General features: G+C 46.2%; 3 protein-coding genes across 8 annotated transcripts in view; all 3 read left to right on the forward strand.

Moving 5' to 3' along the window:
- The window catches only part of LOC310712808 (uncharacterized protein), a 15,454-nt gene extending 9,080 nt beyond the window's left edge, over positions 1 to 6,374 (forward strand). Inside the window, exons 4-7 of the mRNA XM_083516183.1 lie at positions 1,197 to 1,279; positions 1,589 to 1,715; positions 2,906 to 4,142; positions 5,756 to 6,374. Of these exons, the coding sequence (XP_083372309.1) occupies positions 1,197 to 1,279; positions 1,589 to 1,715; positions 2,906 to 4,142; positions 5,756 to 5,855 (1,547 nt within the window). The 3' untranslated portion in view covers positions 5,856 to 6,374. The remainder of the gene's footprint in view (positions 1 to 1,196; positions 1,280 to 1,588; positions 1,716 to 2,905; positions 4,143 to 5,755) is intronic.
- A 466-nt stretch (positions 6,375 to 6,840) lies between these two features.
- The window catches only part of LOC310712825 (GPI mannosyltransferase 4-like), a 43,509-nt gene continuing 24,382 nt past the window's right edge, over positions 6,841 to 25,967 (forward strand). The window contains exons 1-2 of one of the 2 annotated variants that reach the window (XM_083516223.1): positions 6,841 to 7,223; positions 7,662 to 9,275. In XM_083516223.1, coding sequence (XP_083372349.1) covers positions 7,103 to 7,223; positions 7,662 to 9,268 — 1,728 coding nt within the window. In that variant the 5' untranslated portion in view covers positions 6,841 to 7,102 and the 3' untranslated portion in view covers positions 9,269 to 9,275. Of the gene's footprint in view, positions 7,224 to 7,581; positions 9,276 to 25,967 lie in introns of those variants that run through there. The other variant, XR_014529007.1, reaches the window with a different exon arrangement.
- Positions 19,276 to 24,900, forward strand: LOC310712892 (trypsin-like). Of its 5 annotated transcripts, none has more exons than XM_083516334.1 (5): positions 19,276 to 21,124; positions 22,540 to 22,690; positions 22,920 to 23,176; positions 23,520 to 23,695; positions 24,622 to 24,900. In XM_083516334.1, the coding sequence occupies exons 1-5, from the start codon at positions 21,082 to 21,084 to the stop codon at positions 24,880 to 24,882; spliced, it is 888 nt and encodes a 295-aa protein (XP_083372460.1). In that variant the 5' UTR covers positions 19,276 to 21,081; the 3' UTR covers positions 24,883 to 24,900. The 5 variants fall into 5 exon arrangements, with proteins under 5 accessions (XP_083372460.1, XP_083372463.1, XP_083372461.1 ...); XM_083516337.1 differs by having other exon boundaries at positions 24,723 to 24,900; XM_083516335.1 differs by having other exon boundaries at positions 19,277 to 21,124; positions 22,923 to 23,176.

Below are 25,967 nucleotides of genomic sequence, written 5' to 3' on the forward strand. Positions count from 1 at the left end.
GATGATTTTCTTTATTTCTGCATTCCAAAATCTTATTAATTTCAATTACACTCCAGTCAAGATAACAATCATTTATACAACAACTGCAATATTAATGACTTCCATTCATTTTGACACATTAAATAATATATAAAACTACAAGTGAGGCACTCCAGCGATATCCTTATTCTTCCCATGTGTGTGGCAATCTTTCTGTTCTTGATGTTTCTTCCTGTCCTTGTAAAATGTTCTGTCTATCTTTTCCTGGTTGTTGCTGTTCTCCATCATTTCTTGGGCAGAGCTAATATCCCATTGTGGTTTCAGAAATTCTCCATTGCTCCGTCCCATGCTTCGTTGTTTGGCAACTTTAACAGCAGCTGCAAAAATCACACGGTCCCAATAAATAAGCTGTTTTTGCCACTTTTCTTCTCCGCTTGGGAAGGAGAGGGATCTGTCGAACTGCAAATGATTCAGTAATGAATTTTATCAGCTCCTTCACAACTTGCAGATTGCTTACATCCCTCTATCTGGCCAAATATAAATGCACAGTTATCCAATTAAATTAAATTCCAAGTCCTTTTAGCATTATTCAGTTCAGTCAATAAATAATAAAGGATAGGGAAGAGTCAGCTCTAATTTTCCATCGTAAACATTTTGTAAAATAGAGCTTCTCTCCCTTTTTCCTTTTTTTTACACACAAAGTTTCATTTGATGTTATATTCCATATCTGCAATACACCTTTTGCACCAAATGAAGTCTTCTCTCAAATTCAACCCTTAAAGACCTTGCAGCTGTTTCGGTCCCACAGTTTATGATCTCATCCCTTCCAGCAACATCTGTACATTAGTCCAAATTGAGCTCTAATTGACAGGAAAACCTTTGCTCCTTAATGTCTATGAAGGAGGGTTTTCAGCAGGCGGAGGGCTTTCGCACTCAGCGCCTCCCTGCCTCCCACAACCCATGCCGGAGCGAGAGCCAGGTACTGAGACGAACTGGGAGTGAAGCCCGTTCCCCCTGTCCCTGGGGGAACTTGTGAGGAGAATTACCCTCAGTCATCCTTGTTTTTCCTTTGCCAACGATCTCCCGCTGCCTCCATTAAGGCCAAGCGGAACCGGAAGCTAGTAGGGGAGACTTGGACGAAGCCCCATCTGTGCTTAGAGATGCACCTCTGAGAGAAGCAGGCGCTCACGGTTTCCACTTACCTTGGTCTCTCCCAGGTGACGGAATGATGCCACCAAGACCTGCTCCTTCATCTTTTCATGGTGGTGGAGGGGAGGCAGCAGCTGTGGACCCAGATCAGGTAGGGGGAAGGAGCCTTGTGGGGAAGGACTGCTTGGATGCAGACTGGCTGGACACAGTTGGATGGTGGGAGGAGCCAGAGAAGAGGGAGCCGACTGGGAGGAGGAGGAGGAGGAGGGGTCTGAAGCTGGAGAGGGAAGAGGGCTCAGGGAGCAGAGGGAGTCTGTGGCAGAGAGCAGCCCAGACTCCGAGGCAGAAGCTGCAGCAGGAGAGAGGGATGAGGAAGGCAGAGAGGGGTCTGGCCGCTGTAGACAACAACAGAGCCAAGTGAATGTTCTCTAAGAGGACAGCCTTTTTCATGTTCTGTTAGGGTCCGGTGTGCTTTGAAGATGTGGCTGTCCATTTCACAGACGAGGAGTGGGTGTTGCTGGATCCTGACCAGAGAGCTCTCCATAAGGAAGTCATGGAGGAGAATCGTGGGATCTTGGACTCTCTCAGTAAGGCTCCCTATTGGATCATCCTATCTGTTTTGTAATTCAAGACATCTCTCTATGTGACGAACCTATTTCGATGACGATATTTTGATGGGGCTCAACAGCGCCACCCACAGCACCTGGGATGTTAACACTCCCACAGCAAACCTTGGATGGATGGCTATTGATTTTTTTCCCCTGTGAATATTCTGCCTTTTAAAACCCTGACCAGGATGTCTGAACTGCCCAGGCCTTCTTAAATGTAGGCTTCAGAGTGATTTGAGATGTTGAAGTAGCTTCAGTCTTGCTTCTGTCTCTCTTTGGTTGACCAAAGAGTCGACTGACATTGGAGATGGCAAAGATTCCACAACTGGACCAAACAAACTCCATCCCAGAAAAGAGCCAGGCTTTTTGAATCTCAGGCATTGAACATCAAACATTTAAAAATTCCCCATACAGAGGTGCCTTCAGAAGTCCTCTAAGTTGCATAGTTATCTCCTTGACATCTGATGGGAGGGCGTTCCACAGGGTGGGTGCCCCTACCAAGAAGGTCCCCTGCCTCGTCCCCTGTAACTTCTTGCAGTAATGTAACATTTAAGTAAGGGCACTTGAGTAATAATAATGCTGATATAACAAGTTTCTGCTGCATGCTGTGATGTCAAGAATTTATGAAAACATCCAAATTGCTTTAAGGTGATGCACATCATAATTATATTTTTTTGCCACTGAAGAAGTTTAAATTTGGCAGCTGCTACACACATTTGTTGAACATACAAAAAGTGTTTTTCAGCACACAGAAGTTCACGTTTGCCATTTTCATTCCCCTACTGTTACATCGCCTACCACAAGGCCAGTGTTAGTGTTCCCAAATATTTCACCAGCTCTTAAAATTTGTTTAGATATATTATTGCATATCAACAACTTAGCATATTGAATATATCTTAATTTTGAACCGGGAACTTTCCTGCATTGGCCACCATTTAAATAATAATAAAAGCACACACCAAGTTAAGCTGTACAGTTATCTTTTAAAAATTTAATTGAGAGAAAATTCAACTTGATTTGTATATGAAGCTAGACATTTTTAAAGAAAAAAAGGAATATTATAACATCTAATTCCCTTGAGTTCTCTCCCTGTGATAAGCATTAACTAGCATCACTCCATAATTTGGGGCTGCACTTCTTCCCGAGGTTCTAATCCATTTGTCTCTTAGTTTCAGCTGGTGATGAATTGGAAATGAAGAACAAGGGAGACCACAAAGAATTCCACACAGTGGAGGAGCCATATCAGGATTCAGACTATGGAGAGAGCTTCAGTCAGAGCTCCCATTCCTCTTCCCATCAAAGAAATCCCCTTGAGAAGAAGCCCTATCAGTGCTTGGAATGTGGAAAGAGCTTCAGTCGAAAAGAGTGCTTCACTTCCCATCAAAGAATTCATACATGTGAGAAACCATATCAATGTTTGGAATGTGGAGAGAGCTTCAACAGGAAAGAAAATCTCACTTCCCATCAAAAAATTCATACAGGGGAGAAACCCTATCAGTGCTTGGAATGTGGAAAGAGCTTCACCAGGAACTTATATCTCACTTCCCATCAAAGAATTCATACAGGGGAGAAACCCTATCAGTGCTTGGAATGTGGAAAGAGCTTCACCTGGAAAATAAGTTTCACTTCCCATCAAAGAATTCATACAGAGGAGAAACCATATCAGTGCATGGAATGTGGAAAAAGCTTCAGGAGGAACTCAGATTTTACTTCCCATCAAAGAATTCATACAGGAGATAAACCCTTTAAGTGCTTGGAATGTGGAAAGAGCTTTACTTGGAAAGAAAGTCTCACTTCCCATCAAAGAGTTCATGCAAGGGAGAAACCCTTTAAGTGCTTGGAATGTGGAAAGAGCTTCACCTGGAAAATAAGTTTCACTTCCCATCAAAGAATTCATACAGGGGAAAACCCCTATCAGTGCCTGGAATGTGGAAAGAGCTTCACCAGGAAAGAAAGTCTCACAGCCCATCAAAAAATCCATACAGGGGAGAAACCATATCAGTGTGTGGAATGTGGAAAGAGCTTCAACTGGAAACTGAGTTTAGCTTCCCATAAAACAATCCATACAGGGGAAAAACCGTATCAGTGTGTGGAATGTGGAAAGAGATTCATTAACAGCGCCAATCTCACTTCGCATCAAAGAATTCATACAGGGGAGAAACCCTATCAGTGCTTGGAATGTGGAAAGAGCTTCACCTGGAAAATAAGTTTCACTTCCCATCAAAGAATTCATACAGGGGAAAACCCCTATCAGTGCCTGGAATGTGGAAAGAGCTTCACCAGGAAAGAAAGTCTCACAGCCCATCAAAAAATCCATACAGGGGAGAAACCATATCAATGCGTGGAATGTGGAAAGCGCTTCAGTCAAAGCAACAATCTCACTTCCCATCAGAGAATTCACACAGGGTAGAAAGGGAGGAAGACCTTTCATTGCCTACAGACAGCCACCCAATCTTAAAAAACTCCTAACCCACAATAATACTACAACCAGAATTAACACGGACACTGGCACCAGAGCCTGCAATAAACCCAGATGCCAACTTTGCTGCCACATACACCCGGACAACACCATTACTGGCCCCAACAACATCTCGGGCCTATTTAATTGCTCATCGTCTAACATTGTGTATGCCATCAAATGCCAACAGTATCCTTCAGCTCTCTATATTGGACAAACAGGCCAAACCTTACGCCAAAGAATAAACGGACATAAATCTGACATCAAGAATCACAAAACAGAGAAACCAATAGGAGAACACTTCAATCTCCCAGGACATTCTATACAAGATCTCAAAGTAGCTGTTTTACTACAAAGGAATTTCAGAAATAGACTGGAAAGAAGCTGCTGAATTGCAACTCATTACCAAACTTAAAACCATGGAGAGACCTGGTCTGAACAAAGACATTGGATTCTTATCTCATTATACATGTGTCAGGGGTTCAGGGACAGAGGCACAGGGGAGGCAGGAGATGGAGAGCGATGGGGAAGAATCCCAGGACAGCGAGGAAGAGGATGACAATGACTCAAGGGATTCCATGAGTCTTTCCAGCGAATCAGAAGATTCCCAGAAGGGGGTGCCTGTGGTCAAGGCAAGGGGAGCCCCAGGGGGGACGCGTCAGGAGCAGGGGGCCAGCAGGGAATCCCAAAGTGGCAGTTGGGAGTCAGGACCAGCTTCCCCGCCAGAGCGCAGCGAAGGGGGTGGAGGTTCCAGTGTATCAGGGGAAACAGCTCCGGCAGCAGAGAAGGAGGGGAGGTCGGAGCAAGCCATCCTCCCGGAAGGGGAGGGGAGTAGTGAAGGGAGTAGCGTAACTGTCAAAAGGAAGGTTAGAGGTTGGGGGCGCGCGCCAAGTTCAAATGTGGAGGCGCGCGGAAGAACAGGGAGCCCAGAGGAGGAGCCAGGTCCCAAAGCCCGCAGGAGGGGGGAAGAGCAGGCTGGGGATTCAGCGTCAGGGGAATCCAGGAGGGGCGAAACCCCAGCGGGCAGGAAGACCCTGCGGAAAAGGAAAGAAAGGAAGAGGTGGAGCAGCGCAAGCCTCTTAAACTGGTGCAGGGGAGGGACTGACTCAGAGGGGACTTCAGCGGTCTAAGCGTAGCAGACGTGGGGCTGCGCGCCTCAGTTGTGGAGCGGAAAATGAACTGCAATAAACATCTTTGTATATAAGAAGAACTTGGCGTTGGTCTTTTGTGAGCTGAGACCTGAGGCAGCCCTGACAACATGATTAAGCCATTTCTCACCTTCTCACCCCTTGCCTTTTCCTGGAAGACCTATTAGAGTCGTTAAGAGTCGTCAACAGGCTCATCTCAGCTATCTGCCAATCTCCCATTCCCACCACCCTTCTGAGTAATACCCCTCCCCACCTTCTCACTATATAGAAGGATCTGGCAACTTCTGTTTCATTGTATCTGAAGAAGTGTGCATGCACACGAAAGCTCATACCAAGAACTAACTTACTTGGTCTTTAAGGTGCTACTGGAAGGATTTTTTTTATTTTGACTTCCCATCAAAGAATTCATACAGGGGAGAAAGCATATTGTTGTTTGGAATGTGGCATGAGCTTCACCTGGAAAGAAAGTCTCACTGCCCATCAAAGAATTCATACAGGGGAGAAACCCTATAAATGCTTGGAATGTGAAAAGAGCTTCACCTGGAAAAAAAGTTTCACTTTCCATCAAAGAATTCATACGAGGGGAAAGCCCTATCAGTGCTTGGAATGTGGAAAGAGCTTCAGTCACAGCATCAGTCTCACTTCCCATCAAAGAATTCATACAGGGGGAAAACCCTATCAGTGTCTGGAATGTGGAAAGCTCTTCAGTCAGAGAGCTAATCTCACTTCGCATCAAAGAATTCATACAGGAGAAAAACCATATCAGTGCTTGGAATGTGGAAAGAGCTTCACTTGGAAAATAAGTTTCACTTCTGTCAGGGGTACAGGGACAGAGGCACAGGGAAGGCAGGAAATGGAGAGCGATGGAGAGGAATCCCAGGACAGCGAGGAAGAGGATAGCCATGACGCAAGGGATTCCATGAGTCTCTCCAGCGAATCAGAGGATTCCCAGAAGGGGGCGCCTGTGGTAAGGGCAAGGGGAGCCCCAGGGGGAAAGTGTCAGGAGCGGGGGGCCAGCAGGGGACCCCCAAGCGGCAGCTGGGAATCAGGGCCAGCCTCCCCACCAGAGCGCAGCGACTTCCATGAGTCTCTCCAGCGAATCAGAGGATTCCCAGAAGGGGGCGCCTGTGGTCAGGGCAAGGGGAGCCCCAGGGGGAAAGTGTCAGGAGCGGGGGGCCAGCAGGGGACCCCAAAGCGGCAGCTGGGAATCAGGGCCTAGACAGAAAACAAACTAACAGAACAATAAAACTATAAAAACAAAAAACAAAGTTACAAACACAACATAATTAAATTAAACAAATTCTCACACCCAACTAAACACCCACCCCACCCCACACACCCGAGGCCTCCCTGGAGCCCCATAGGCAGCGGAGGTGAGTATGGGGCCCGCCTCCAGGCCCAAAGTGGAAAAAAGGGCTTCCAGGGGGAGCGGTCCTCCCCAAGACTCACTGGCAAAGCGGCAGCAGCAATTTTAAAGGATTTACAGTTATAACTTGCTTTTTTCTTCTTTGCTCTTGAGAGGGGAGGGAAGAGGAAAGACTGGAAATTATTGTTGGACCTTTACTTTTTATCTTAAGGGGTCAGGCTTGAAAAAGGTGTCAATATTTGTCTAACTAGGAATTATTTCTGTCACCAACAATGCTCAATCGGGTTTTGTGCTTTAAGTATTTTGTCCTTTTCAGGGCTGGCTTTTGACAACTAGGACTGTTGCTGTTTCCAGTGGACAACCTTCCAATCCAGGCAGGTCTGGTGAAACTGTGATGGCTTCACCCAAAACCTTTTGGAGAGTTCTCTGCATGCTTAGAGTGGGCTGGTGTCTTCTTCCTCAGACTGGCTACCTGCACCCAGGTGAGTTTTTCCAGTCTCCAGAGGTCATGGCAGGTAAAGCTGACATCTTATGTATGTGGTATGAAAAGGTTTTGTGCTTTTACAAAACCTAGTCTTTGTGGACAGTCCTTTGTACCTGGTTTCAAAAAGGTCTTGGGGGGGGGGTCGGTGATGAGTTAAATTCTAGGGCCCCCACCACATGGCAGGTGAGCTGCTTTCCATTTCCTCCATTGTTCCAAACAGGCCACATATAGGCAGCCTGGTTTATAAAGAGCAACAAGAGCAATTCTGAGTCTGCTGAATTATTGATCTTCTGCAGTTGGTTCTGCTTTTAATTAGATTCTTTCTTTGTTTTTATTTTAGTGAGTCAAAGACTTCAATTATTTTTAACTTTTCTAATCTTATGTTGCAGGTCACTGGGGCGGGGGGCAGGTTTCTAGCTGACAGGGCTCCAGCTACTAACTGTGTTAACCTTTCCCCACTCCTCCTCAGGCAGCATATTGGACTTAAAGGTTTACCACCCCTGGGAATTCCTCCCCAAGTCTCCTTGCAGGACTGTAGTGTTTCCCTTGATCACATCTGGAGCTGCTTTCTGGGCCATCAAAGCCCTTCAGCACCTGGGCCTCTCGACCAGCTGCATCACCAGCTACACCCTCCTCGTCTCACCCCGCCTCCTCACCACCATCTTTTCATTCATCCTTGACTACAGTGTTTACCAGCTGGCTCCTCTGTGGGGAGCGGATCCGTGGAACTCACTGGCTCTGCTTGCTGGCTCCTACGTCACACTTGTGTTTTACACGAGGACTTTTGCTAACACTGTGGAAGGACTTCTCTTTGCCTTGCTGCTTCTACTAGTGTCTTCAAAAGCAGCCAGCAAGACCTCGGCCTCAGCCTATCGGTGGCAGAATCCTCTAAATCACAGACTTATTGGGATGATCATAGTTGCTGGATTTTTTAACAGGCCAACGTTTCTGGCATTTGCTTTGGTGCCGCTGTTGCACTGGGTATGTGCAGGTGCTACGTGCCAGCAAAGCGTTAGAAGAACAATACACCATGTTCTCTGTCTTGCCCCAAGTGCCGCCTTCACTGCTGTTTTCTTCATAGCTGCTGACACCTGGTATTTCACTTCTCCCCTGTCAGGACTTAGCCTGCATAGCTTTGACGAGGCCAGCCCACTGAGCATCCTTGCCAGGCTGCGCCAGAGTGTCGTTGTGACCCCCTTGAACTTCCTCACCTATAACCTCAACCCTGAGAACCTTGCACAACACGGGACTCACCCGCATCTTACACATTTTGCTGTTAACGGGGTCCTACTTTTTGGGATCCTTCATGTAGAAGCTGTTAGCAATGGCATCAAACTCCTGAAAGTGCACATCAGCCAATTTATGTGGTTGAAGGCCTTGAAGAGGAGCTCACATTCAGCCATCACATGCCCGGAAGGCAGGCTGGCACTGCTGGCTTTCTATTTTATCCCTCTGGCACTTCTTTCTTTATTCAGCCACCAAGAACCTCGCTTCCTCATCCCTCTCATCTTGCCTCTGGTCCTTTTGGTCACGCAGCATAGACAGGCCCAGCAGTGGAAATCCATCAACCTTGTGTTCAATCTCTGTGGTGCCCTTTTCTTTGGCTGCTTCCACCAGGGAGGCATAGTCCCTTGCCTCTTCCACTTGGAGCAGCTCACCCATTCCCCAGAGTCCCTGAGCCATCGCACACACTACACACTACTCTTTGCTTGGACCTACATGCCTCCCAGGTTTCTGCTAAATGTTAACAAGAGCAACACGCTGGTGGAGCTTGTCGACATGGCTGGGGCCGAGAAAAGCTTCCTTTGCCAGATTCTGGGATCCATAATGAATGGTCCTGCCTGTGTCAATAGAGAGCTGGGCAAGGAAATGACTTGCCAGGTGCTGGTTATCATCCCAGGCACCGTCAGAACCATAATAGAGCAATGTCCGTTGCTGGTCAAGAAGGAGACAGTAATATTTCCACATCTGACGATGGAAGACCCACCACAAATGTCCTTTCTCCTTAGTGAAATGTGGAGAAGCCAGTTAGGACTGCATATCCTGTATCTGGAGAGAAATAAAAAGAGCATCTAGCATCAAGGTGAGCTAAGCAAAGAAGCTAAAGAACATTTGGCGCACAAACATGCAGTCCACAAAAACCCTAGTTATTCTCAGAAATCTCCCAATACACAGTCCTGTGTCACCCCAAGCAACCCATTTCCTTTCTTCAACTTCCAAGTGCCCCAAATGCCATCCATCCCAGTTCCTGCTTCTCAGTTTCCAGCATCTTCTGTTCTGTTCCAGCCAAAAATATAGCCATCTTGTCTCATAGCTGTGTGTCCTAGGGCCTCCGCCTGCCTCTGCCTTCTAGGGACCCCAATACGCCACTGACCACAGGCACTTTGGCTATATGTGTGACTTTTCTCTGAAATGCTACCAGGGCCATGTACAGGGCCAGCTAGAAAGACACATCTGTGGAGCTTCAATGCGTGGATGAGACATGGGTGTGGAGAGGAAAGGTCTGGATTAACTCTAGGCACCAGGGAACATTTTGGGACAAGCGGGGTGGGCTTCACTTGAACCAGTGTGGAACCAGACTGCTGGCACTTAAAAGGTGGCAGAGCAATTTTTTGCAGGGAAAGCCAAAAGAAACTAAGGAGGATCTGGTTCGGAACATATCTCCCCCTCTCCTGTAATAAGGATGAAGGCGAGAAAAGATCCATGGTGATTTAAATAGGGGAGGGGTAGAATGAGGCATTTAGAGTGCAGGGACACTGATAGCAATTCAGAGAGGCCAAAGCTCCTTGGGCTAAAATGCTCGCGCCCAAGACATTTGGAGACGGGCCTGGAAATAGGTGTTTATATGCTAATGTGAGACACCTCCAAGCCAAGATGGGCCAGCTGACATGTTTACAAACAGCCTGGTGTAATGGCAAGAACGAGCTAGACCTGGTGGATTGCTCTAGAATTGGCATCGAGACAAAAACTGCTACCAAGATGAGCAGCAGCACCCACCAACACACACTCTGTTTCTGGGCATGATTCAAGAAACAGATTTTGTTTGGGGCTTTAAAAGTCTGAGGTGTATCAGAGGATCTTGAAGGGCTGCCGACCCCTCTAGGAAGCTGCCAGTTCATTGATATCACCTTCAGAAACTCTGTTGCCACTTGAACCCGATTCCTCTACCAGAGCCAACTGAGTGGGTGGCACCCGGGGACAAGGCCTTTCCGGGAGAGAAACCAGACTGTGGGACACTCTTGTCAGGAATATTTGCCTGGCACCTGTTCTTCTGACCTGAGTTCCATGAGCATCATCATTTTCAAAAGCACCTCAATCGGTCATTATTGTTGTTTGCTTGTTTCTTTTGAAGAAATTGTTTTATAGTGTTGTTTATAAAAATGTGTTCTAAAATTGATTCTAAGCTGCCTTGAGAAAACTTTGTGCAAAGACCGGATAATAATTATAAATAATAATAAAAATTAAGCTCAGTTTAAGAAAACTTTGACCAGGACACTTGTGGCAACTGCCTTTGAAAGGTGCCAGAAAGAGGCCCTTGCATAAAGTTTGCTTTATGCACCGCAGTTGTCACTGCCCAACTCCTCCTTTGTTAGTAAGGGACCAAAGGGCACATGATTGCATCAGTATTGATGGCATGGAACATTATCTGCTAGAAAATGAAAGTGTCCCAAATCAAGATATGCCTAAGACTGTACTGAGGTGGGGAGCTGCTATTTAGCACCCTCAAATCCTCCAGATGAAATGCCTTGGGTCAGTCTCTGCCACAGCAACCCTCGTGGCTTCCTTCTGGAGCAACACTGCCACTCCCCCTGCAACAATGTGCAAACACTTCTGGCATCCTTTCTACCCATAACCCAGATGGCAATGTGAATTCTCCACTAGAAGACGTAGAGATGGGCTGCCTCTACTGGCAGAAGCCACAAGAGCAGCAAATCCAGCCTCCAAGGAATGCACTGCCCGCTGCTGTGCTGGCAGTGACAGCTGCAGAGTGCTTTAGATCTGCCCCCCCCCCCCCGGCAGCCTCTTGGGGAACAGAAAGCGCTTCCCTTATCCCTGACATAAAACTCTTCTCAGGTGTGGGGGAATTTTATGGTTTGCCTCAGGTGACAAAATGTATTGGGCCAGCCCTGGCAGTGGCTTTCCCTTGGTTTCTGGGCATAATTTTAAAGGCTGGGTCTGACCATCGCAAAGGTTTGAGCACCCTGGCGTAAGCCTCCCCTGGTCCTAAGCCCTTCATAGGTAAGCGGTCCTCTGAGGTTAGATTAGATACAAGTGGTTGTTCCCCTATTGTGGAATCTGTATTGGGAATTTTGATAGCTGTGTATATCTGTGTATTGCAAGGGGTTGGACTAGATAATCCTTGTGGGTCCTTTCCAAGCCTACGATTCTGTCATTCTGCTGTTATGATACTGTTGCCCGTTGTTGTGATTTAGGATAGTTTTGGTTTAATAATAATTTTAAATGCTGGTTTTTTAAAAAATGTAATTGCTGTTTTTTTTGTTTTGTAAACTACCCTGAAGGTGTTTTAGGACACGTGGTGGAATACAATAAATGAACAAGTACTTAGTCTATTCTTCCTAAAAACAAGCTCTACATACATTTACCATAGCCTTTGACACCTGCACTTTCAGAGTCCACCCTATTCCTGTGATTGTAACTGTCCTCAGTTTTGAGGTTTAGTGCTGTAGCCCACTGGTAAAGGATGGGTAATAAAATTAATAATAATAAATAATATCTTCACAAAGCATGCCCCTGGCTCTACTCCTTTACCAGCTGTGTAGCAGGCAGAAATTCAACAGGTCAGCCTTTTGCAGAATAGAAATTCAATTATGGGGAAAGCTTCATCTATTCACATTCTGTCTGTTTTACTACTTGTGTCACCACCAATTTATTTTTGGGTCCTCCACACCACCTGCAAGAAATCACATAATTTTGCATGACACAAAGCATTTGCAATTATTATGCAAATCAGTGTCCTCTATTGCAAGTGGATCAGAGGGCCCAATCCGTCTAGTGTACTGGCCCCAGAAAAACCCTATTGGTGCCCCAGCAGTAGCCCATGTGGAGCTGTCCTCCTGACCATTGTTGCTGCAGCTTCCCTGGATGGGCTGGCAGGGGGAAGGGCGGCAGTGAGGCTGGACCTGTGAAAGTGTTTTACATTTCTTTTTGCTTTTAACTTGTTGCTATTTTATTGTTGGGTTTTGTGTGTTTATGTTGTAAAGCGCTGTGATACATTTTTATGATACACACACACATATGTATATATATAATAAAATCAATGCCCCGTAGCCTGCCCCCAATTTGCTCCATTGGTGGCCCCCACAGGTTCATGCCAGTCCTATCCAGGTAGTAGGAGTGACACTGGTGTTCGGAGGGCAGCACTGCCCCCTCCAGGCTGCTGCTGCTATATGCAAGGCTTCAGGAGGGAAGAAGTGGGGGAAAGAACATATCCTTCCCTTCCTCAGAGCAATAGAGAGCCAGTGTGGTGTAGTGGTTAAGAGTGATTGACTCATAATCTGGGGAACTGGGTTCGCGTCTCCGCTCCTCCACCTGCAGCTGCTGGGTGACCTTGGACCAGTCACACTTCTCTGAAGTCTCTCAGCCCCACTCACCTCACAGAGTGTTTGTTGTGGGGGAGGAAGGGAAAGGAGAATGTGAGCCGCTTTGAGATTCCTTAGGGTAGTGATAAAGCGGGATATCAAATCCAAACTCTTCAATAAAGTATATTGGATTGGACTGGTTTTTAAAACTGAACTGTAATGATAAATATAAATAACATTAATAACAACAACCATAATAATAGGTGGAGGAATCACAGTTTATTGGTAGAGCACATGGTTTGTATGCTGTAAACAAAGAAACTTCCAGGATAAAATCTCCACCTTAGAGAACTGGTGTCAGTCAGAATAGGTAATGGTCTTGCCTGACCTGGTACAAAGTAGCTTTCTATTATGTTCAAAGTACTTCAGGTTGGAACTGGCAGTCAGCCCTCAACTGAAGCCTTTTAGGCTACATATATAGCCAAGCTTGTGAAGATTTCAAGAAGGTAAGGTTTTTTGTTGTTTTAAGAAAACTGCTTTTTCTTTTCCTTGTTCCAGGATGGCTGGAACAGCCCATAACAAAAGCATCCCTGGTGCCAATTGCAGCATTTTGTTTCAAGGCCCCCTATCCCACTGCAAAACATGGTGACTTTGGCCTGATCATTAAAAGTCTGGATGGATGCACCTACTGAGAGCTCCACTAGCTCTTATTCCATTTCCAGGCACAAGTCAAAGTCCTCCTGGTCTGTCTGCTCCTTCGATTATGCAGGAGAGGTTTTCCTCGCAGGGCTAAATAGGCAAAGGCAGTTCCAAACAGTACAACTTCCAAATCACAAGAAGAAAACAACCCATCTAGAAACAGGTTTGGCCTCTCCTGGATAGGTCCATAGCCTCAGAGCTGTTTCTGGATTTGGATGCCAAAGTGGCACCACACAGTTAGGGGGCTGGTGTGCCAACTGTGCCACAAACGGGGGAATGCAGAGCTGGCTATTACATTGGGACAGCAGATGCAGTTTGCCCAAAATTTACAGCTTAAGATGCTGACAAAAACCAGGCATTGGGAGGGAACATGTTACTCCAGAGCAAAAGCAACTGCACTGACTTCCTCATTCTTTGAGCCCAATTCAAGATGCTGCATTTTACATTAAAGACCAGACTTTAGCAATGACCTACATTTCTTTTTTACGGGTGTTTTTAAACACAGCATTGCCGCTGTCTTAACTGCTTTTATTTCTTGCTCTGCAATTCTGTTTAGTTTTGCAATTGTTTTATTGTATTTTATGTCTTTTAAGTTGTGAGCCATCTCAAACTTTTCTAAGGAAACACAGCACTGTTGTGTGGAGCCGTCTTTGGGTTTGGTTCAGAAGCACCAGCTGATGGGAGAACGCTGCGACCGGACTGCGGTGGTGGGGGTGGGCATCTGGCCATTGTTCAAACAGCTGCACTGGCTGCCCACTTACTGCTGAGTCAGGTTCAAGGTCCTTGCATTGCTTGACAAACAACTTGGGTCCAGGATACCCCATCATACCCCAGTTCAATCACGGAGGTCATCTGCAGAACCATCGTTGGCCATTCCCCGAGTTGGTGAGGCTCGTCTGACAAGGAGTCGCGCCTTTGGTGTCACTGGCCCAGGCCTGTGGAACTCCCTGCTACGGGAAGGCGAAGCGGCTGCTGGACCAGAGGGCGGGGCCTGCTTCTGCCGCCAAGCAGAGCGCCAGGAGAATCTCGGGGGGCCTCAACTGCGGAGGCGGCTCCAGGTCCCCCTGCGAGGAGGCTGTCCGGGGAGGGAGCGGGGCGAGGGGGCTGCGTCTCTGGGGGGCTCGGCCTGGGACTCCAGCTCAGCGCGGGAACCTCGCCAGCCTCAGTTTCCACAGCCGTGCAATGGGCTCGGGGCCAAGCCTCCACCCGCCTCCCTCCCTCCCCCGCACGCAGGAAGGCGGGGCAAAGCGGGCCGCCCCTTTTATTGGCCGCTTGCTCCTCCCGGGGGCGCTGGCAGCCTCGCCCATTGGCCGGCAGGAGACGCGGCGGGCCCGAGTCCGCTATTGGCCGCCCTCAGCGTCCCTTCCTCAGGAATCCCGCCCCTTGTCCTTTCCGCGCCCCTCATTGGACCAGCCGCTGGCCTTGGCCTCCTCCTTCAGCTCGCGCAGGAAAGTGTCGCGCAGGCGCAGTCCGCGCGTCAGGGCCGCGGCCCGGATAGGCCTCGCCTCCGCCAGCCGCTCCAGGAGCCGGTGGTCGTTCAGCAGGGCGAGCAGCAGCCGGCGCAGGACCATCCTCGCCGCGAAAGACTCCGGGCGGGAGAAGGAGCCGCGTCGCGAGCGGCGAGGGGGCGGAGCAGGCGCCGGGCAGGTCACGTGCTGGCCTGGCGTCGGGATTGGCCGCGCGTGCGCCCTGACGGGCGTGACTTGGTCCGCCTGACCATAGAGTAGCGGGTCCTGGGGGCGGAAGTGCACGCAGCTTCCGGGCCTTTGGCTAAAGGCATCACCTGCCACCGTCTAGTCAAAGCTCTGCTTTCCCCAGTCGTGATGTGTGGAAGTGAGAGCTGGACCGCAAGAAGGCTGATCGCCGAAGAATGGATGCTTTTGAATTCTGGTGCTGGAGGAGACTCTATTCCAACTCGATGATTCTTTGATTGTATCTTCTTGATACATTAGCCTCTGCCATGTCTTTACCCTCTGAAGATTGTGGATTCTCCTTCATTGGAGGTCTTTAAGCAGAGGTTGGATGGCCATCTGTCATGGAGATTCATTTAGTTGAGATTCCTGCATTCTTGTAATTTTGAAGAAAAATGTAGCCAATCCACCTCACTTTTTTTTTAAAAAAATTAATATTTATTAACGTTTCAAAGGTTGCAGAAAGAAAAAGCAAAAAACACATTTTTAAACAAAAACAATACAACACATCACAATAAAGAAAAAACAAGAATAAGAAAAAACAAGAAAAAATAAAATCCATTAAAAAAGCGAAAAAGAAAAATACAACACATCTTCCCATTTCCTTGACCTCACACCTCCCTTTTTTCTTTTTTGTTTTTTATATAATTTTTATTGGTTTTACAAGAATTTTTTATAAACACATACAAACAGATAAAGAAACAAACAAACATGTATAATTTAATATCCTTTTTTTCATAAACCTTACTTCGTCGACTTCCCCAAGCCTCCCCTTTCTGCATCCCAATTTCCAAAATTATTTCAGCAAATCCTAAGACTTAATTTCATCAGATTTATCCCTTATTCTTTTCTTTTACTTAATCTTTTTCAGCTGTAAACCCCTTCCCCCCCCTCAAATCTCGACATTTTAACACTCATTAATTTTGCAATATTTCTTAAGGTACACTTTAAATTTTTTCCAATCTTCTTCCGCCGTCTCTTTCCCCTGATCACGGATTCTGCCAGTCATTTCGGCCAGTCCCATATAGTCTATCACCTTCGTCTGCCATTCTTCCAGAGTGGGTAGATCTTGCGTCTTCCAATGCTTGGCGATGAGTATTCTTGCTGCTGTAGTAGCATACATAAAAAAAATTCTATCTTTCTTTGACACCAACTGGCCGACAATGCCCAAGAGAAAGGCCTCTGGTTTCTTGGGAAAAGTGCATTTAAGCACCTTTTTCATTTCATTATATATCATTTCCCAGAAAGCCTTAATCTTCGGGCACGTCCACCAAAGGTGATAGAAAGTACCTTCAGTTTCTTTACATTTCCAACACTTATTGTCAGGCAAATGATAGATTTTTGCTAGCTTGACTGGGGTCATGTACCACCTGTAAATCATTTTCATAATATTTTCTCTTAAGGCATGACATGCCGTAAATTTTATACCGGTGGTCCACAACTGCTCCCAGTCAGCAAACATAATATTATGACCAATGTCCTGTGCCCACTTAATCATAGCTGATTTAACCGTTTCATCTTGTGTATTCCATTTCAGCAACAAGTTGTACATTCTAGACAAATTCTTATCATTGGGTTCTAACAGTTCTGTTTCTAATTTCGATTTCTCCACCTGGAAGCCAATTTTCCTGTCTTGTTTGTAAACCTCCATTATTTGATAATAATGGAGCCAGTCTCGTACTTTAGTCTTCAGTTTCTCATGGCTCTGTAGTTTCAATTTGTCACCCTCTTGTTCCAGAATTTCCCAATACTTTGGCCAATTGGCCTCCATATTGAGTTTTTTCACAGCTTTGGCCTCCAATGGCGACAACCATCTAGGAGTTTTGTTTTCCAGCAAATCTTTATATCTGATCCAGACATTATATAATGCTTTTCTAACAATGTGGTTTTTGAAAGCTTTATGCACTTTAACCTTGTCATACCATAGATATGCATGCCATCCAAATACATTATTAAAACCTTCTAAGTCCAAGATATCTGTATTCTCGAGGAGCATCCATTCTTTCATCCAGCAGAATGCTGCTGATTCATAGTACACACCTCCCTTTTTTGTATTCTAGTTCGATTATCTGTTTCAGCAAATCCTTTCCAGCTTTTCAAATTTTTGTCCTGTAATTTATCTTAATATAATGTAATTTTACTTTCCCTCCTTTCACCAATTAACAGTCAGTTTTTCCCAAATTCTTTATAACATTTCTGCTAAAGCCACATAACATCATTCCAACATCCTTCTAACATTCCTTAATTTTGCAATGTTTATGTAAATAGTCTTTAAATTTCTTCCAATCTTCCTCCACCGACTCTTCTCCCTGGTCTCGGATTCTGCCAGTCATTTCCGCCAATTCCATGTAGTCCATCACCTTCATCTGCCATTCTTCCCGGGTGGGTAGATCTTGTGTCTTCCAATACTTTGCAATAAGTATTCTTGCTGCTGTTGTGGCATACATAAAGAAAGTTCTATCCTTCTTTGGCACCGATTGGCCGACTATTCCCAGGAGAAAGGCCTCTGGTTTCTTCAGGAAGGTATATTTAAATACCTTTTTCAATTCATTATATATCATCTCCCAGAAAGCCTTAATCCTTGGGCACGTCCACCAAAGGTGAAAGAATGTACCTTCCGTTTCTTTACATTTCCAACATTTATTGTCCGGCAAGTGATAAATTTTTGCAAGCTTGACTGGTGTCATGTACCACCTGTATATCATTTTCATAATATTCTCTCTTAAGGCATTACATGCCGTAAACTTCATACCTGTGGTCCATAACTGTTCCCAGCCAGCCATCATAATGTTATGTCCAACATCTTGTGCCTATTTAATCATAGCAGATTTCACCGTTTCATCCTGAGTATTCCATTTCAGCAGCAAGTTATACATCTTTGACAAAATCTTGGTTTTGGGTTCTAACAGTTCTGTTTCTAATTTTGATTTTTCCACCTGGAAGCCAATTTTCTTGTCCAAATTGTATGCCTCCATTATCTGATAATAATGAAGCCAGTCTCGCACTTTGTTTTTTAGTTTCTCAAAACTCTGCAGTTTCAGTCTATCTCCCTCTTGTTTCAGAATTTCCCAATATTTCAGCCATTAGGCCTCCATATTGAGCTTTTTCTGAGCTTTCGCTTCCATCGGTGACAGCCACCTTGCGGTTTTGTTTTCCAATAAATCCTTATATCTTATCCAGACATTAAACAATGCTTTCCTGACAATATGATTTTTAAATGCTTTATGTGCTTTGACCTTCTCATACCACAAATATGCATGCCATCCAAATACATTGTTATAATCTTCTAAGTCCAAGATGTCTGTGTTTTCAAGAAGCAGCCATTCTTTCAACCAGCAAAAGGCTGCTGATTCATAATAAAGTTTAAGGTCTGGCAGGGCAAAACCGCCTCTTTCCTTTGCATCCATTAATATTTTAAATTTTATTCTAGGCTTCTTGCCCTGCCAGACAAATCTAGAGATGTCTCTCTGCCACTTCTTGAAACAGTGCATTTTGTCCAAAATTTGCAATGTTTGAAACAAAAATAACATTCTAGGCAATACATTCATTTTTATCGCAGCAATACGGCCTAGCAGTGAAAGCTTCAAATTTGACCAAATTTCTAAGTCTTTTTTCACTTCCGTCCAACATTTTTCGTAATTGTCTTTAAATAGGTTCCCATTTTTAGCTGTCATATTAATCCCAAGGTATTTCACTTTCTTAACCACTGTTAAACCTGTCTCATTCTAAAACCTTTCTCTTTCAATCGCTGTTAAATTTTTCTATAAAACCTTTGTTTTTAACTTGTTCAGTTTAAATCCTGCAACTTGACCAAATTCTTGAACCTAGCAGTTCAAAAGCACGTCAAAGTGCAAGTAGATAAATAGGTCCCGCTCCGGCAGGAAGGTAAACGGCATTTTCGTGCGCTGCTTTGGTTCACCAGAAGTGGCTTAGTCATGCTGGTCTGGAAGCTGTACGCCGGCTCCCTTGGCCAATAAAGTGAGATTAGTGCCGCAACCCCAGAGTCGGTCACAACTGGACCTAATGGTCAGGGGTCCCTTTACCTTTACGTAAGGAGCCTCAAAGTGGCGTACAATCTCCTTTCCCTCCCCCCCCCAGCAAATTTTCTGCGAGGTGAGTGGGGCTGAGAGACTTCAGAGAAGTGTGACTAGCCCAAGGTCACCCAGCAGCTGCATGTGGAGGAGCGGGGAAGCGAACCTGGTTCACCAGATTACGAGTCCACCACTCTCAACCACTACACCACACTGGCTCTCAGTCTTTTATATGGAAGATGCCTGATGCATATGGGGGCCTGGAAAACTTTGCCTGTAGCATTCCCTAATGCCAGCTTAATAACTGAGAGAGGAAAGTCCCTGAAACATACCAGAACTGCTTTGTTATCTTTCCACAAAATAAATACATCTATATAACACCTGTTGGTTGGATGCCACCCACAATCTCTGCTGAGGTTTGGCAAGATTCCAGGGGAGTCCCAGGCACTTACCCAGGGTCTGTGTTCCCTTGAGAATGAAGGCATGGAGGAGGCTGTTGTAGCTTTAAGAAATATGATATATTGACATATCTACACCTGAATTTGGATGGAAGGAGTCCAGATCTAACAATGTGGTCATCCAAGAGGGGTTTGTTCCCCACAGCAGTGCAGCAGTGGAGTCCAAGGCATCTCTCCCAGCCTCCCTTTAGCCATCCTGCCAAAATGGTTCTCTCCTTTGCTCTCAGCCCCCAACTCTACATATGACATCATGCTCTGCTACCCCGGTAACCTTCCAAATCTCCTGTCTCTGTACATCTGGGCAGGGGGGAAGGACAGTTCTCTTGCATTACCAATGGCCCTCAGTGACCCTGCATCACTTCTTAGTAGCCCTAGCGTAGCCAGGTTGTTTTGCATAAGCTTGCCCATAATTCCTCTGCAGTTTGTATTTTCCCTTCATATTCCAAATGGATGCTTTATTTGAGATTCCTGCATTGCAAGGGGTTGGACAATGACCCTATGAATCAAAACCCTATCATTTATTACTTTCTTGGGGTTGGGGGGGTTCCCCTCTCAAATTCATAGAACACCTATATTGCCGCTAGAAGAAGTTGTTCAAGCACATGTCAGCAGGATTGCTGCTCTGGAGGGACAGGCTCATCGGACTTCCTTGAGTGGGAATTGACCTCCTGAGGGTGACATGAACATGTTCCTCATCAACAGCCTCTGGAAGAGCTACCCAAAGGTAGATGTTGGTCTATGTCCCACTGTCTCCGCCCTGGCCCACCACCTAAGGATACCAGCTGCTGCAGCATCTGGCTAGGCTGGCTAAGCAATGGACATTATGTTTATTTCAATGAACTGAATAGAGTGAAAGATTATGAGTCATGGGGGCATGGAGAGTGCGTGTATTAACAGTACTTGGCTTATTTTTTTAGTTGCTAATACTGTTTTATAGATTATAAATGCTTTGTTAAGCATATAATATGACTTTTGCTGTAATTGTAATGTTTAGCATATTTTTGTTGCCGCTTTGTTAATACACTGGTACCTCAGGTTACAAACACTTTGTACTCCACTAACCTGGAAGTAGTACCTTGGGTTGAGAACTTAGCCCCAGGATGAGAACGGAAATCGCGCACCAGCGGGAAAGCGCGCCTCAGGTACCACTGTTGTGTTTTCTAGGCTGTAATTGTTTTTACTGATGATTTGTTAGGCTGAAAGAGCTGCTCAATGCCCCAGTGCTGGGTCTGAATACAAAACACTCTGAAAACTTGGGGAACCTACAGCCCAGACCTCCTACAAACCCAAAGGAGCAGCAATCTTATCTCCTTCAGAAATGTTACTAAAAATAGCCTAACTGCATGGACAAGAGTCAATGTGAAAGCTGTGCAAACATTCTTCTCTTCTCTCCATTCTGGGAGATTAGACGACTTCCAGGTGCACACAGGACTCCGCATTCTCAGTGAGGCCAGTTTGAGAGAAGAGAACATGCTGTGGCTGGGTTGCAGTTTGCTGCTGGCGGCTCTTGCAGGTACAACCCCCCCCCCCCCAAATCTGGACAGTTTATCTGCCCAAGAATAGTCATGAAATGTTGGGTGAGGATGAACAAAACTGCAGTACAGAAGCTGGAATGCAAATCCACGGCCATCAATCCAGAAGAGGGCTAAGATTTCAGTGTGCAAGTAGAGGTGTCCTGGCAACAGAGGAGGGGAAGGAGAACCAGGCAGTTAAGCCAGGAAACAGAAATGCAGGAGGGCTATCACCATTGTCAGTCATACTCAGATTTAACCCACTGATATTAATGGGCATGCCTAACTTAAGTCCACTGATTTCAGTGGGACTACTCTGAGTATTACTTAGTTGGATACAACCCAAAAACCCACTCTCTACACTGACCATTCAGACTATTCACCCAGCCCCACTTTATTAACTGAATTTGTTCTGAAACAGTGTGTGAAACTGACATATCCCTAAGCAATTTGGTCCCAACGTACCATGAGACCCCAAAGTACTTACTTTCCAACGTGACCACCCAGATCTGTTGATGGGGCACTTCTGTTGGTCTCCTCACCCCAATGAACCCTGAGGTTTAGCTGGACGTCATTAGGGATTGAGCCTTTGGTGTGGCAGCCGCTGCCCTGTGGAACTCCCTGCCACCAAGAGCCACCCCTCCCTTCAGACATCTTTTGAAAACTTTAATGTTTAGAGAAGCCTTTGTAACATGTATCTTATTTCATAGTATTGTAGAGTTGGAAGGGACCCCTAGGGTCATCTAGTTCAATCCCCTGCCATGCAGGAATCTCAACTCTGTTAACTAATTAGTATTTATTGGCATTTTAATGATGTTTTCATGCTGATTTTATTCTCATATATAATAATACACATATACAGTACATATATATGGTGGTAAGAAAATAAATTAACAGCTCATATCAGAATAATCAAAAGCAGTCAGTTATTTGGGCTGATTGTACAAAGAGGAAATGTCACTGTTACATGGGGCAAACCAGCAGTGTACTATATAGTTACTTGTTATAGTTACTGTTTTGGAATAGTCTACAATAATACATTATGATCTTTTCTGTGGTTTAAAACCGTGGCTTTTATTTTAGCAGTATGAGTGATGGTATGTAGAACTCTGGCAGAAATTAATCAGGAACAGTTGCCAGCCACACTTACTTGCAATATGAGACCAATAATTCAAAGGATTCCTATGCAGGGAGATGGAGGTGGAAAGCAGGATATGGTGGCAAAAAGTTGAGCCTTTGTTTACTAGCAGGAAGAGATTGCATGCAGCGCCCTCATCTAGCTACCGTAGTCTGGCTGACAGATGTCATGGGATAGGCTGGATACCATTTCCAGAGTTCACGAGGCCACATTGCATTTTAGCATGTTCCTAACCATTGAAGAAGTCTTGATTTTTCCCTCTACCAATTATATATTGAGCTGTTGCAGCTGCTGAGAAGTTGGTTGGTAGTGCCAAGTGCCAACAAGATTCTGTGCCGTGGCAAGTCTCCCTCCAGTCAGTGCACCATGTCTGCAGTGGGGCCCTCATCAGCCAAGAATGGGTGTTGTCCTCAGCTCAGTGCAGCAGGAGGTGGGTATAAGCCTGCTTCACACCCTTTGCACACAATCTGTCTCCCACAGGGAATAAAGTCCATTCTCTGTTGTTGGCTGCTCTGTTCTCATTTGAAATAGGAGGGCAACTTGTGCATTTGCCTGCCTGCCTACAAGAATCCTTGAGGGTGAGCAAGGAATCTTTCAACCCAGGCTGAGGCAGAAAAACTCTAGGGAGAACACTATTGACCCACCTGCTCTTCTTCCAGCAGCCCAGATCACATGGAGGTCTGGCTTGGCCTACAAGTCCCTGAGACTCTTCCTAAGGAGAAGCAACAGGCCATTGCTGCTGCCAAGCTGGTCCCTCATAAGCAGTTCAACAACTACACACTGGACTATGACATCATGCTCATCAAGCTTGCACAACCAGCTGTCCTGGGTGAGCTAGTGCAGCCCATCAGTTTGCCCAGCCAATGTGCCATAGCTGGGACCCAGTGCCTGGCTTCAGAATGGATCAGCAGCAACTGTGAGTACAGAGAGGGTGGTGCTGAGAGACTAACCAGGACCAGCAACAACTGTGACAGACTGGAGCAGGGGGCTGCTGGAAGATGCCCCTCTTCGTGGCCGTGGGGGATTATGGTGGGGGACACGCAAGGGGGCACTGAAGTTCCTTAGTGATGCATGGGATAAATGACACCATGCAAAAAAGGGAAGGGTAGATGAACGGCAAATGGTGGGAGGGAGGCACCAACAATTCATTGTACTATGATAGATTCATGGCAGGTGGCAGTGCCCCCTTGAAGCAGAAAGAGATCAAGGAGAGAGGGGTGAGGCCTGAGCATAAGAGTCTCCCTCCTGCCTTGCCCCAGGCAGCTGCTCAGGATCAACATATTTTGGGCTTACAGCTGATGGAACAGACAACCTTCTGCAGTGCTGCTACCTTCCAGTCACATCTGATGCCACTTGCAACAATGTCTACCCAGGACGGTTCACTGAGAGGATGCTTTGTGCTGGACAGCTGGACAGCAGCCAAGATGCCTGCAAGGTGAGGCTCTTCTCCTTTTACTGGCAAGTCCAGTGATTGGGGTGGGGTGGGGGAGCAAACAAGCAGTGGCATACCTTGACTCCCTTGTGATCTTGGCCAGAAGCTGTATCAGTACATCTGAAGCTGGGAGAGACCATGGACCAGAAACTTCAAAAGTTTGCTTTTTGTCACCTTTTATGCTCTGCCTGTGATTTCCTCCATGACCATCAGGACTGCTCTTCTTCCTCTCTCCCTCCCTCTCTTCCTGCAACTCTCACCTGCTGTCTCTATCTTTCTTCTATCCAAGCGCCACTTGGCACTAAACTCACAGTTCCAATAGCACCACTGGCCAACCTGGGAGATGGTCCTGCAGGGTTGATGAGATGGGTACCTAGAGGAGCCTGCATGCCTTGCCTGGCCTCCCAGATGGGCATGTGTGCTCCTAGCCACTCCAAGCCATGGGTGAGAGGTGTGGTTTTGGTGGCCCCCTGAGCCTGCACTTTTTGGTGGGAGGTAAGGTTGTGTAGGTGTCCCTGACTTTGAGTTCAGTAACATGGTCTAATTATGTGCATCCACACACACCATATAGATGAATGCTTCCCTTCAGACTGGAGCTGTCTCCAACCAAATCACTCACAAGCACAAGCATTCTCCATAGGCAGGCTAGTAGCTACTGGCCGAACATTAACCAGAACTAAACAACAAAGCATAATATATTTGAAAAGTACAATAAAAAGCCATGTGCCAAATCCTCCCCATATCAAAGTTAAATAGCATTTATGTCATTCCCACATTCTTGAGAGGGCCAGAGGGGCTGTAAGCGCAAGCGCACACCCACCCCAACGGGAAGGGAAATTCTCCAGCTGCAAGAGCCAACCTCTTGGGACCACTCAGGAGGTACTTGTGGCTGGGGAAAGCCTCACACAGCTCCCTCTCTCCTGCTGCAGGCAGTGCTTCAGGGCCTGAGAGTTCAAATAACGACAGTGAGAAATTGCCATGATTTGATCCTGTCCCCTGGAGAGTCCCAAAGCTGTTGTCTATGTCTTAGGGAGATGTGGGCAGCCCCCTGGTGTGTGAAGAAGCCCTCCAAGGACTGCTGTCCTGGAAGAAAAGCTGCAGTGAAGAGAACCGGCTGGGGCTGTACACCAAGGTCTGCATCTTTGAAGACTGGATCCACTACACAATTGCCAACAACTGAAGAGCAATAAAGCCAGATTGAGCTCTGACCTGGTATCTCGCTGCTCTGAGAGAGGCCCTGTGATCTGGCACCACCAGCAATGCAATGACTGCACAGTGTTAACGGAAAAATCCGAGGGCTCTCTTGGACAAAAACAAAGACACCAACCAGGATAACTTGGAGCAAAACAGCAGCCTGTAGGCTTGGCCTTTATTGAACTGTTGCAACAGGGTGTTCCCCTCACTTGCAAGAGAGAGGAAAGACCCAGAAAGATGGTGTGCAAGACCTTATAAAAACTTTTGAAATTCCCCTCCTCTAGGTCAAGCCCACCCCCAGAAACATCATGCATACATTACAGAAAGGAGGGGTTGAGGGAGGAGTTGTGGTGGTAACCTGAGTGTCCTGTCACCTGGCTGGTTCCTCCTTTCCCCCTCCCCATGAGTACTTTCCAGGTGACAAAGGGGAGTTTGCAGTTTCCTGCCCCCAGAGGGGAGATCTGATTATTGTCCTTTGTTTCAGTCTGTGCTGAATCCACTCCCATATGCAAGTTCTTTGTGATCTTGATTGTCTTCTGTCTGGGATCATCAGGGTTGGCATAGCAACTGGGCAGGGCTCCTGTGGATGTGCTGGGATGGTGAAGGGATTATGGCTGACCAGAACCAAGCCACCCCCCCTTTGATAGTCCTTGTCACATGGAGTAAAATAAAATGGAACAGTGCAAATCCGATGTATGGTTGAATTTCTATGAATTTATAACTGAAATGTGGCGTATGTAGTGTGTGAGTGTGAGTGTGTGTGAAGTTTGTGCAAACAGAATGATTGGGGTGGGGGGTTCCTGCTACACAGGCCCGGCTACTGTGGAAGAGAAGGCTTCAAGGAAGTCTACCCCCCAGTCTACCCACCACCAGAGGGGTCATGGCTGAGGCAAGGGAGCAGAATCGAATGATTTGCTCCCTCGCTCCTCAGCTTCCAGCACACCTCCTGGAATGGCTTGATTTCACATTATGGTAGATGTTGGTTAGGGTTTACCATGTAGGTGAGGGAATATGTTAACTATATTTTATTCCTCCACAAACCTGACCAACAGACAAAACATCAGCTTATTGCTTGTGTTTA

Source organism: Podarcis liolepis (assembly GCF_965112155.1).
Source record: "Podarcis liolepis genome assembly, chromosome: 7".
Classification (NCBI taxonomy): Eukaryota; Metazoa; Chordata; class Lepidosauria; order Squamata; family Lacertidae; genus Podarcis; species Podarcis liolepis.